The sequence below is a fragment of the Rhinatrema bivittatum genome, chromosome 18 (assembly GCF_901001135.1).
Source record: "Rhinatrema bivittatum chromosome 18, aRhiBiv1.1, whole genome shotgun sequence".
NCBI lineage: Eukaryota > Metazoa > Chordata > Amphibia > Gymnophiona > Rhinatrematidae > Rhinatrema > Rhinatrema bivittatum.
Genome location: NC_042632.1, coordinates 36607947 through 36621612, shown reverse-complemented (window position 1 = coordinate 36621612; position 13666 = coordinate 36607947). Strand labels below are relative to the sequence as shown.

General features: G+C 44.9%; 1 protein-coding gene across 2 annotated transcripts in view; it reads left to right on the top strand.

Annotated features, from left to right (window-relative positions):
• ANXA6 (annexin A6) overlaps positions 1 to 13666 on the top strand; it is a 70706-nt gene that overhangs the window by 18501 nt on the left and 38539 nt on the right. For both annotated transcript variants that reach the window (XM_029583344.1, XM_029583343.1), the window contains exons 3-11: positions 3271 to 3361; positions 3638 to 3732; positions 4645 to 4758; positions 5187 to 5277; positions 5468 to 5547; positions 5633 to 5689; positions 7687 to 7780; positions 9206 to 9301; positions 10447 to 10505. In XM_029583344.1, coding sequence (XP_029439204.1) covers positions 3271 to 3361; positions 3638 to 3732; positions 4645 to 4758; positions 5187 to 5277; positions 5468 to 5547; positions 5633 to 5689; positions 7687 to 7780; positions 9206 to 9301; positions 10447 to 10505 — 777 coding nt within the window. The remainder of the gene's footprint in view (positions 1 to 3270; positions 3362 to 3637; positions 3733 to 4644; positions 4759 to 5186; positions 5278 to 5467; positions 5548 to 5632; positions 5690 to 7686; positions 7781 to 9205; positions 9302 to 10446; positions 10506 to 13666) is intronic.

The window sequence follows — 13666 nt, the reverse complement described above, 5'->3', positions numbered from 1 at the left end:
AATAAGTTTTGTTTTTAAAGCTAGATCAATTGTTTCAGTACAATAACAAATAAAAGGATAACATTTTTGAAGCGGAGGGGTAAGGAGGGGAGCCAAGAATTCATATCCAAGAGTTGAATTCTCCCAATGTGATCATTAAGGGGCCGGTTCACTAAGGCTTTCTTCACGCTCTGTGTCTATAGAGAGACCTTGAATTGGGCTCTAAGAATTTTTAGCAAATTACATTTTCCATCAAAATAACACACACAAGTTTGGTCTTTGCATGGTGGTGGTGGTGGTGGTGGTAATTGTTGACTTCCATGATTAACGTTGTGGGTAATAAGGTGTTTCAAGCCCTAAACATGACTACAGGTGAGCTCACACTCAGGCCAATACAGTAAAGGTCACGGGCGAGTGGCCGCTCTCCTGTGCGCGCGATTCAGTATTTTAATTTATTTTAATTAGGCGGTAAAAAGAGGCGCTAGGGACACTAGCGCGTCCCTAGCTCCTCTTTTTTGACAGGAGCGGCGGCTGTCAGCGAGTTTGACAGCCGACGCTCAATTTTGCCGGCATCGGTTCTCAAACCCGCTGACAGCCACGGGTTCGGAAAATGGACGCTGGCAAAATTGATATTAAGTCAGAGGCTGTACAGAAAAGCAGTTTTTACTGCTTTTCTGTGCACTTCCCCGGCGCCGGCAGAAATTAACGCCTACCTTTGGGTAGGCGCTAATTTCTGAAAGTAAAATGTGCGGCTTGGCTGCACATTTTACTTACTGAATCGCGCGGGACTAACTAAGAGTGCCATCAACATGCATTTGCATGTTGCGGGCGCTATTAGTTTCAGGGGGGTTGGACGTGCGTTTTCGACGCGCTATTACCCATTACTGAATAAGGGGTAGAGCTAGCGTGTCAAAAACGCACGTCCAAATGCGGAGTAACAGTGCGCACTGTACTGTATCGGCCTGTTGGAAGCTCCAGCTAAGGTCTAAGCATTTCTTTACGCTGACTCCTAGCTGTCGTGGATGGGATGCTGTGACTTTTAACTGGAAGCACCTTTATAAACGTTAAAATCGCTTACTCTTGGTGAGCCTCTTATTGGATGCTAGGTAAGGTTTCACATACAAAAATTACATCTCGGTCTCTTCTCATATTCCCCCCCACAAAGGTAAGCATTTAGGGCAGGTAACCCTTCCACCCTGGGCCCTCCCAGTACCTTTTGGGTGCTGGAAATCTCAAAGGTTCCTCTTTCTCTGTTTCTCTCTCTTTCTGTGGAGCTGATTTGTATTGGATCAGTTTGTGACCATAGGAATGTTCCCAGTTAGGATGCTTATCTCTGACTCCCTTCTGGTACCCTCATCCACACCTATGATGGGTTCTCTTCCTCCCAAACCCCCCTCCTCTTCAAACTCTGGAATCCCAGGAACTCGTTTTCCTCTCAGTGAGGCCAGGCAGCCGTCTCCCTCAGGTCCTAGCCACGTCGCTAAGCAGACTCTCTTCTCCCCTCCCTGAACCTTCCCTGTGGAGGGATAGGGCCCACTGGCACCTCCTCTGTGGAGAGAGAGAGCACTTGAACTCGTCGCAGTTCCTAATTCCTTTTCCACTTCCGCCCCAGCATCACATGGATGGAGAGGTTTTATACATGAAGTATACCCTTCCCAAGGGGGAGTGATGCTTCTCCTCAATATACCCTGACATCACTTTAGAGACTAGGTCTGGTGAGACCTCTGAGGGCCATCAAACCAGCTGAAGCCACAGATGCCATGCGAATGAAGGGGCAGAATTTGACATCCTGTTCCATAGGCGTGGCCCTCCATGGACAGAGCCCTTGCATGCCATAAGACAGAAGAGACTAAGAAGCAGGCGCTCCTGAAAGGCTTCCCCCAGGAACCTTCCATTCATGGAATTGTTTCAGAGGGGACCAAGGGAGTGAAGGAGCCCGAGAAAGGAAGAGGTTAAGCCTAGTTTCAGAACAGCTCCAGCATAGAAAACTTCATGTGTGAAGAAATGCCTCATTACCAATTGGATGGGAGTGCTGCATGTCCAGAGGAGGTGGGGCTTGGGAAAAGCCCATGAATTCCAACTGAAGGTCAGTCCCCGAGAATCACTTGGAGACGAGGAGACTTTCTGTCTGCAGAGACAGCGCCACCAGAGGAACAGCAACCTGTCCTGTCTCCCGTGGCATCTGGACCAGGACCTGATAATGTGATAAATGGATAGGCAGCTATTCCTCTAATGGAGTTCCAGCTGGGTTTTCTTCTAGCTGTTGCAGCCTGGTTAGACTGGCTGGGCAGTGTAAGTCAGGAGCCGCAGTGAGGCAGTGGTGGTCTGGGGATTCAGCATAGCTGATAATCTCCTGCAAGGTCCATGGGTACAAAAGCCCTCCCCTCGCCCCTGGTACTTTGCCCCCATATGTACCATATTGTTTGAGTGCTAGTACTGCTGTCTCTTCACTTTGGGATTGGTCGGACCATATGTGAATGGGGACTTTGAAGGCTCAGTTCTAAAACTTGCCATGAGGCCTAGGAAGACTCTCACTTCTAGCTCCACTTACGATGGTCTCTCTCTCTGTCCCTCAGAAGTCCCTCCTCCAGTCCTGACTCTTCTGTTTCCCAGGGGAAGGGAGAGCAGGGGGAATGCACAGGCAAGCTTTAAGATGGTATTCTGAAGCGAGGAAAAACCTGTTTAATCTTCTCAAACTTGCACTGCTGAAACCATGAGCTGCTCAAGAGCACATCCTGCCCTTCCAGCCTCGTCTGCCAATAAGTGAGCGGAAAATCTGAGCCACTTATAAACATAGCGGAGCTCTTGCTTATGTGATGTACATACACTTTCCTTGAGAGGCACTGGAGTATTTAGACCGTCTCTGGGTTTCCTGTTACTTTCAGCCTTATTTTTCTTTACAGGGACAGCTGTTTCTACTGCAGAATGAGAGTTTGTAAAGAAGGTGCCTGAGTCCATGCTGACAACAGCTTTATAGGCCAGATAAGACACCTAAGCTGGGGGGAATTGGCCCCTCTCATTCTGGATGTTTCCTGCAAAAAATAAAATTGAACATTTTTTGCAAAACCGTACATGTGATTTTCAGCAATTAAAATGTGATGAACTTGGCCAAAGGTCTGCTGAATTTCCTTTTTTTGACACAGATCCCATCTTGTACAAAAAATAGGCCCCTCTCTGTCTCCCTGTTCAGTTCCTCTTCGTTCATTTTCAGTTCATGTTGATGAGACGTCAACGTTTTGTGTTTTTTTTTAACAGGAGTATTTTTCTTCACTGTTCTTGTTACCTCTGCAGGGTGGAAGATACAGGGGCTCTGTGAAGGATTTCCCTGACTTTAATGCTAACCAGGATGCAGAGACTCTCTACAATGCGATGAAGGGATTTGGTAGGTGAAAAAATTCAATATCCATCCTTAGGGCCTACAAAATGAAATGCCAAGCTCCTTACCTTTGCAGCACTGCTGTCTATATGGACTGGGACAGGCTGGGGGAGGGGGGATTTCTTCATTGATGTGTCAGAAATCCATGAAGGATGAAGCCGTGCTAGTGACATGCTCCCAACCTAGAGGACAATGTGAATCTGACACACTTCCTCTTCCCTTCCTCTGTTTTTCTTGACTCCTTCGCTGTCCTTGCCTCTCTCTCTCCCGCCTTCCCTGTAGGCAGTAACAAAGAAGCCATCCTAGAGCTGATAAGCACCCGAAGCAACCGCCAGCGACAGCAGATCAGCCAGGCCTACAAATCGCTGTACGGAAAGGTAAGTATGGCAAACTGAGTCTCACGGACACAATGAGACCAAAGGGACAAAACCAGCAAATTGTCTAAAAGTGAGAGGAGCCAGTGAAAGGGATGGAGGAAGGAAGAGTGCTAGACCAGGAGGTGCATTCTGTCTCGCATACAAATGCAGGAGTGCGCACAGCTCGGTTTAACACGGGGATCCCCCTGATACAGGTACACTAGGGTAATATGCAGTCATTTAGTGTTTACTTTCTTGACCTTGTTTTTCACTTTTTGATATTTATTCGCTTACAGGTGAGTTGATAATTATGTGCAGCCGTGTCGTCGGCTTTGTCGGCAGCATTGCTGGCTCGTGCTACGATAGCCCACCTTCAGATAGCACTGTTGTAGATATTTATGTGATTTTTCAGAATAGTGAAATTTTATGCAGTAGATCCATAACAAATTTTTCTGCTGTGACACTTTATTCGTGGCTAGCGTTCTGTGACGCTTTATTCGTGGCTAGCATTCTGTGACACTTTATTCGTGGCTAGCGTTCTGTGACGCTTTCTTTCGTGGCTAGCGTTCTGTGACGCTTTCTTTCGTGGCTAGCGTTCTGTGACGCTTTCTTTCGTGGCTAGCGTTCCGTGACGCTTTCCTTGATGTTGGTCAGAGTAGGGGGAGCAGGCACCCTCTTGCAACAAATTATATTACTTCTTGCTTTCCCTCTGTTCTTCCAAGTCTTCTTCTGTCCATCTTGAGACACTGAATGGAGAAGGCGTCTAGCAAAGGAGCAGAAGTGGGAATGTGCTTAACTCTCAACCCCATTTCTCCATCCCTTTTTCAATTTTGCGACATCTTAACCTACTTGAGCCCTTCCCAGACTTTGGCCTTACATCTGTCACCATTCGATGGCTCACTCTGGTTTTTCTTTCTTTGCTGCTTTGGTCAGGACCTCATCGACCACCTGAAGTATGAACTAACAGGAAAATTTGAAAGGCTGATTGTGGGTCTGATGAGGCCACCGGCTTACCATGATGCCAAGGAAATTAAAGATGCTCTCCAGGTAAGGAATCGGATGAAGGCATCGCTGCCATTTGGTTAATCTACAAGCGACTCGTAGCCCTATTGAGAGAGGAACTATACCATGGTCCTGTGCCAAAGAGAAATTTAATACCTCTGTGTTAATGTGGAACTGTTCCATTTTAACTACCTCCAAGATAAATATACTGATGTCATTTTTGTTACTATAAAATGCCCCATTTTAACTTTCCTGCAGAAAGTATCCGTATTTCTGCCCTTGATTCCTTTTGGGGATATTTTATGCTTTTCATTTAATGCCTGGGCAACGCTACTGAAAGAAAAGCAGGTGATGCTTTTCCAAACCACTTCAGGACAGAGATTTTAAGAGAAATTTCCTTTCTGGAATCATTTCCAAGATCAGTGGATTTCCAAAGATCTGTGCACAAGAGATTGTTTTTTATTTTTAAACAGGGCATTGGCACAGACGAGAAGGCCCTAATTGAGATACTGGCATCGCGGACTAACCAACAGATGCATGCTCTCGTCGAGGCCTACAAGAATGGTGAGTGTGTTCGAGAACACTTAGCTGTCAGCTCGCAGAAATATCAACTGAAGTCGGGGAGTGTTCTGCCACTCTCAGGGTGCCGTACAGACTGGGCTTAGAAAGGGACTTTAAACATTGTTAAACTGCCAAAAGCGTTTCATGCATGTGTCTCTCTCTCTTTCTGTTTAATTTTCCCAATGGCATGAAGCCTACAATAGGGAACTGGAGGAAGATGTCACTGGAGATACGTCGGGCCATTTCAAAAAAATGCTTATCGTGTTACTTCAGGTAGGTTTTCTCTCTTGCTAAGCTGAGGGGCCATGTCCAGTAAAAGGTTGCCTCATTGGGGTTGTTTCTTCTCCTCCTCTTCCAGGGCACGCGAGAGGAAGACGATGTTGTGAGTGAAAGTCTGGTGGAACAGGACGCTAAGGTATAAATCCATTAATAATCACAGCAGCCCATCCCGGATGATGCATGTGAAAGAGAGATGGCGTTTTGCTCAGAAAGAATATAAGGGGGTCAATTTTCAAACTGCTCACTTTGAAATAAAGTCGGCATCAAGTTTGGAAGAGAGAACCCTGCAGGTACTCTTACTTTGAAACTTGGCTGCATGTACAAGTACCAGTGGACATTTGCACCTGCTTTTTGTATGGGCAGATTGTTCATGGAAAATAACGCGTGTAGACATGGAAGTACAATCTGTGTGTGCTATTTTTTGATCTCATCCAAGATGCCCCTGGAAGCACTTCTCAATGCCACTTTCTGGAACCACATGCCTACCTTTAGCCATACTAAGAGAGGGCAATTTTTCAGCCAGCCAGTGGATACATGTAAATGGCTATTTACCCTCCTTTGAAAATTGTCCTCCCCCCATGGAAGGCAGGAGGACTTGGCATTTGACTGTGTTTAGGAATGGCTGTGACTATATAAGCTCACAATGCCCAATGTTGTTTTCCTAGGACTTTTTTTGCTTCTTGGTTGTAGCTTTCTGGACAGTAGAATGCTGCTCTCTAGATGCTTATGTTGTAGTAATGGGGTTGTTGATGGGGATAGTCAATGCCAACCATAACACTATTGATTAGGGTGATGATTCTTATTGGTTTTACTAACGATAAGAGTAATAACTGATGTGGGCAATGTTGGCAACATTCATGATGAAAGATGTTGATGTTAATAGAAACATAGAAACATAGAAATGACGGCAGAAGAAGACCAAATGGCCCATCCAGTCTGCCCAGCAAGCTTCCCTCATTTCTTCTCCCATACTTATCTGTTTCTCATAGCTCTTGGTTCTAATTCCCTTCCACCCCCGCCATTAATGTAGAGAGCGGTGGAGGAGCTGCATCCAAGTGAAATATCTAGCTTGATTAGTTAGAGGTAGTAGGGGTAGTAACCGCCGCAATAAGCAAGCTACACCCATGCTTATTTGTTTTTACCCAGATTATGTTATACAGCCCTTATTGGTTGTTTATCTTCTCCCCTGCCGTTGAAGCAGGGAGCTATGCTGGATATGCGTGAGGTATCAGTTTTTTTCTTCTCCCCTGCCGTTGAAGCAGAGAGCTATGCTGGATATGCATCGAAAGTGAAGTATCAGGCACATTTGGTTTGGGGTAGTAACTGCCGTGACAAGCCAGCTACTCCCCGCTTTGTGAGTGTGAATCCTTTTTTCTTCTCCCCTGCCGTTGAAGTTATGCTGGATATGCGTGAAGTATCAGTTTTTCTTTTCCCCTGCCGTTGAAGCAGAGAGCTATGCTGGATATGCGTCGAGAGTGAAGTATCAGGTACATTTGGTTTGGGGTAGTAACCGCCGTAACAAGCCAGCTACTCCCCGCTTTGTGAGTGCGAACCCTTTTTTCTTCTCCCCTGCCGTTTAAGCAGAGAGCTCTGCTGGATGTGTGAAGTAACAGTTTTTCTTCTCCCCTGCTGTTGAAGCAGAGAACTATGCTGGATATGCATTGAAAGTGAAGTATAAGAATGGAGTGATCAAGCTAGTTGAAAGGCATCAGGAATAGAGGAAGGTGGAGGTAGTAATTTGGATATTTGGTTTGGGGTAGTAACCGCCGTAACAAGCCAGCTACTCCCGTCTTTGTGAGTGCAAATCCTTTTTTCCACATTTCCTCTTGCTGTTGAATCTTAGAGTGATGTTGGAGTCACAGTAACCATGTGTATGTTTATTGACTAAGGGTATTGTCTCCAGGCAGTAGCCATCATTCTGGCGAGTCACCCACTCTTCATTGGCGGCCTCTTGACTTTATGGATCCACAGTGTTTATCCCACGCCCCTTTGAAGTCCTTCACAGTTCTGGTGAATTGATGACAATGGTGGTGTGATACTGCTCTGATGTTGATGATTATTATCATGATATGTTGGTGATGGTAATATTGAGGTGAGCCAGCTATGGCAGTAACTCATTTTCTTCTTTATCAGGAGCTTTATGAAGCTGGAGAACAGAAATGGGGTACGGATGAGGCCCAGTTCATCTACATTCTTGGAAGCAGAAGCAAGCAGCATCTTCAGCTGGGTTAGTATGTTTTCAGGCATGAACTAAAATTCTGCCAACAGTGCAATACTGTATCTGTTAGTACCTGATAAAAACTTATTAAACATGGAATACCACGTATCTGAAAAGCTACCCGGGCTCTAGACTCCTTGACTTGTTGACTGTCATGTTTCACCTTTTCCAGAAGGGAGGACTTTTGAAATGATTATAATTGAAAATATAATCCACTTGCGATGTTGGCAAATACTGCTCACAGACAGATGCAATCCTGTAAAGACATTTTTCAAACTCTCATTTTATTTGACACTTGGGTTGTGGGTCTTTGCTTTGAGATGGATATCAGGATCTGACTAGATGGAGCAATGGTTAGAACTGCCAGACAACAGATACAAATTTTGTTCCTGCCTGAGGTTTTTGTTCCAGAGGTCCCTTTCAATTGAAACTGCACAAAAATTGCACAGATCCCAGGAGGAGCTAGTGGCAGGAAATGATCTAAGAGTTATGCCTTCTCGTATTAGAAAAATGTACTACGAGGCACGCCTGCCAGGTCTTCCACATTGGGCAGAAAACTCCTGCTTCTGGCTGTTCTCTCTGCTGGTGGCAGAGCAGGAGACAGCTAACTCCCATCTGTGGGGGAGCTGAGAGCGTCATGCAGCATGACTTTGGGGGAGAGAGCAGACTCGAAAAGGTGGTCGATCACTGCTACTGTTTCTGCCATCCCCTCCAGTCTTTTGGCTGGCAAAAGAATGCCTGACCAATGGACTGGAGAGGAAGGAGAAATCAGCAAGCACAGTATGATGCCGTAGCCTGAAAATTCTCATAAAATTTGCTTCCCCTTGGCAGCGCTGCATCAGGGGTAATCTTGATGAAGATTCCTGGATAGATTAAAAAAAATTTTTTTTTTCAAATACGAGTACATCTTTGTCTTACTGGCCCATCTCCTGCCATGTTTAAGCAATCAAAATCTGCCTCAATTATATTTATCTTCTATACCAAACCCTTAAAAGTGGAAGATCTGGGCCAAGAGGATCACATCCAGGGTATTTTTGGGGGGGATTCACGTATACACATGGATGCGTGTCCCAGAAATTAGGCTCCATTTAGTTTTGTGTGGAGTTTCTTGGTAATTGTGATCTCTTGCAGTAAGCAAAGACAAACATTGGCATCCCGTATTGCTGACACTACTGTATAAGCTACCTTTGTTTGGCAGATGGTTTGACCAGATCACCTCTAACATACATGCATGACCTAAAAAACTCCACTGGAAATATATTGGCAAGAGGGGACAAGTGGGGGGAAAAAAAAAGTAGGAACGATGGCATATGTTAGGATTTTCCCAACTTTGATATTGAGGGGGGTGGGGGGTGGGCAGGGACTCAAACTGATAGTTCTGGAAAGCTGACCACATAGTAATGACCTTGTTCATGTTCTTCCTGTTCTCTTCAGTATTTGATGAATACAAGAAGATTTCAGGGAAGGAGATTGAAGAAAGCATTCAAGGAGAGTTGTCTGGAGATTTTGAGAAGCTGATGTTGTCCGTGGGTAAGATATTATATATATATATATATATATATATATATATATATATATATATATATATATATATATATATATATATATTTATTTATTTTTAAGCCGCCTTCTCCCCTGTTTTAAATTGCACCATGGGGTACTCCTGCCTCATCTAAGTCAACGGCTGTGACTTGCCTTGGTTGGAGCTGCTGTTAGGGAGGGAAAGACTAATTTCTAGGGGACTGTAATTGCTTCAGGATGCAGCTCTCAATTAATGGCCCTGTTAATGAGTTTGAGCAAAGTCAAAGCCTATAACTTAAGCTCACTGTGGAACTTCAGGTGATCTCAGAGCCAGCAAGATTTCTGTGGGAATGGGGAAAGAGGGAGAGAGCTTCTCCGAGACTTCTTAAAGTTTGTAATAATACTTATTTTTATAGTGCTACTGAATGTACGACAGCAATTAAACAGAGTTTACCAAACCTGCCCCGGGGTCTCCACAGCCAGTCAGGTTTTCAACATATCTACAAGGAATATGCGTGAGTTTGCAGTGTGTGCAGATTTCTCAAGCATATTCATGATGAGTATCTCAAAAAATCTAACTGGCTGTGGGGATTCCCAGGTTTGAGAAGCCCCGCGGTAAGTGTTCAGGTACTATAAGTCCCTTCCAATAGAGCTTACTATCATTGGGTGTATTTGTGGGAGAAGTGGGATTTGAACCCTTATTTCCAGACCATTGCTCTAACCAGGCTACGCCTTAGAGTTCTAGATGAACTTCCATTCTTTGCTTAGCTCTCCAGTACCTACTTTATGCTATCCCATGGAGGACCTACAGGCTTTTAGCCAGTGTACTAGCCAGACCTATATTGGAGTATATGAGTGTGCTTTGTGGAGGGCACTTCTGATGCCCTTTGGAAGGATGAAGAAATATTTACCCAACCAACTGAGGGACTTTTAATGTTAAACACAAAGCATCACTTCCTCATGGTGCAAATAATTGAATAGATTGAGAAATAAATTCCAACTTGCAAATAATCCATAAACCACCTGAGAGTCCTCCCCTGTCGGAAAGCAGAAGGCCCAACTCTTACAATAAGATCTACCAATTTAGACTACAGTCTCTCTTTTCTTTGGTTTGACCTTGGACATCCTTCATGTTTTGCTGTTCTCTTCCACAGTGAAGTGCATTCGTAGTACCACAGAATATTTTGCTACTAGACTCTACAAGTCTATGAAGGTGAGTAAGTGCTCCTCAAGCTTTTTAACATGAGCCTCTGTATTCCTGAGTTTGCAAGATACATATTAATATGGCAGAAAGAGGATGGAAATCGTAACCCTTAAGCTAATAGGATCTGAAGATATAATCATAGATCCTTAGCAGGTATTGCATAAATATATTTTTCTAAAGGTTTATGAATATGCAATTCAAAATTCAACTTATCTGGAATGTAATTGTCTCTCACAACCCAACACGGGTTGTGCTTCGCATCAAGCTGTTTCAGGGGAGACGGATATTTTCAAAGACTACAGAAGGCCATTAACAAGCTGACCAAATGACCAGTCCTCTTATTTGAGTATTTGTCAACATATACTGTTGTCAACTCAGTACAAATAGGGGTAGATTTTATAAAAGTACGCGCGCACGTACATTTGTTCGCGCACCAGGCGCAAACAAAAGTACACCGGATTTCAATAGATACGCGCGTAGCTGTTAAAATCTGGGGTCGTCCGCCTCCCCCCACCTTCCCCCACCTTCCCCTATCTAACCCCCCCCCCCCCAGCCCTATCTAACCCCCCTACTTTTGTTGCAAAAGTTAAGCCTGCTCAAGGCAGGCGTAACTTGCGTGCGCCGGGCCGGCTGCCGGCGCACCATGTTCCGGTCTGGGGACTGGTCCGGAGGCCGTGGCCACACCCCCGGGCCGGAACCACGCCCGCAGCCCCCCCCCCCAGGAAAGCCCCGGGACTTACTTGCGTCCCGGGGCTTTGCGTGAGCCGGCAGCCTATGCAAGATAGGCTCGGCACGCACAGGGGGGGGTTTGGGGTAGGTTTTCGGGGGTTACGCGCTTAATCCTTTGAAAATCTATCCCATTGTTTATAAATAAACAATAATAATAATAAACCCCAGCTGTCATCCTAGGAGACTTTAACATTCACACAGACGTGATCCCTTTATCCGCTAATTGCGATATGCTACTATCTTCTTTTAAGGCTATGGGCTTCTCTCAAATTGTTAAAGGTCCCACACACAAAGCAGGGCACACTCTGGACCTTATATTCATCAACTCAGGCCTTTCACAATCTTCCCCACCACAATGCTCCCCTATCCCATGGTCAGATCACCTGATGATAACAACTAATCTCTGTATCAAGGACAACCCCATATCTCCAAACATCAAAACCACAATTCACTACAGGAACTCATGCTCTAGAGAGGACCTCACCTCTCTCCTATCTTCGGAACTCACCAATCTTGACCTTTCAGACGCAGAAACAGCCACCTCGTCATGGCACAACATTACGAACAAGGTGGCAGAAAAACTTTGCCCCCAAAAAACCAAAGAGATCAACCCAGCCTGCAAAACCAAAAAACCATGGTTCACGCAGGAACTAAAAACCATCAAATTAGAATTGAGAAAAAAAGAACACGCATGGCGGAGGAATCCTTCCAACACTACACTGAATGAGTACAAAACCCTCATGCACAACTACAGAAACAACATCCTTCGCACAAAGAGAGATTTTTATGCCCACAAAATTCACAAGTTTTCCTTTGATCCCAAAGCGCTGTTCACATATGTCTCAGAGCTCACAAAACCCACCTCACCAACTATCCCAGATGATCAAGCACAATCAAGATGCACAGAACTTGCTCAATTTTTTGAAAACAAAATTCTCAAGCTAATGGCCCCTCTGGCAACCAGTAACACAGTACCTCCTTCTATCATCACTCCTTCACGCAACCAGAACATAAACCTAGATTCATTCGAACCTATCTCCTCACTTGAAATAGAAATGACTCTCAAAAAGATGAAACCCTCCACTCACCCGACAGATTCCATCCCTTCTAAACTCCTACTCACCATTCCGAACATCATAGCGAAGCCCTTAGCAGAGATAATTAATAGCTCGCTAACCCAAGGACTAGTACCAGACATCCTGAAACTAGCCACCCTCAAACCTCTTCTCAAAAAACCCAACTTGGACCCTACAGACCCAGCTAATTTTCGCCCCATAGCTAACCTTCCATTTGTAGCCAAACTTATGGAGAGGATAGTCAACAAACAGTTATCTGAATACCTAGAAGAGCATAAAATACTCACAACAGCCCAATTCGGATTCCGCAAATCCCTTAGTACGGAATTCCTCCTAACCTCTCTAACTGACAGAGTCCTCGTAGGTCTGGAGAAAAAGACCCCATACCTCCTGATTCTCCTCGACCTATCAGCTGCGTTTGATACCGTAAAACACTCTATCCTGATCGACCGGCTCTCAGACATAGGCATCTCAGGATCAGCCCTGGAATGGTTCAGATCCTTCCTACACAATAGGACTTTCAAGGTCAGAATCAGCAACAAGGATTCCCTCCCGGTCAAATCCTCTTTCGGAGTTCCCCAAGGATCCTCTCTCTCCCCCACCCTCTTTAACATCTATCTTCTCCCCCTATGTCATCTACTCTCAAGTCTTAAGGTCACACACTTCATATACGCAGACGATGTTCAGATTCTGCTGCCAATCACTGACTCCATCTCCAGCACCATCAACTTCTGGAACAATTGTCTACAGTCCATAAACTCACTCCTATCTAGCCTTAACCTAGTACTTAATACGTCAAAAACAGAACTTTTGCTTATCACTCCAGATGAGAACCTTCAGCCTACCAACAACCTAACCTCACCACCAATGATCAATTCCACTCAAGTAAGAGACCTTGGGGTCACCTTAGACAAAAGGCTGAACCTCAAAGAATTTGTCAAGAACACAACGAAAGAATGCTATTATAAACTACATATTCTGAAAAAGCTGAAACCTCTCCTGCATTTTCAGGACTTCAGAACAGTCCTCCAAACAATACTATTTTCCAAAATCGATTACTGCAACTCTCTGCTTATAGACCTTCCAACCATAACCACAAAACCTCTACAAATGTTGCAGAACTCCGCCGCAAGGATTCTTACTAACACCAGCAGAAGTGAACACATAACACCCATACTAAAACACTTACACTGGCTCCCCATCAGATCCAGAATCATTTTCAAAGTGCTAACTATAACACACAAGAACATCCATTCACAAACGTCGCTAGATCTAAGCCTTCCACTTCGCCTACACGAGTCTTCACGACCAATCAGAAACAGATACTTAGGCACCTTACACGTACCTTCAGCCAAGTCCTCACTC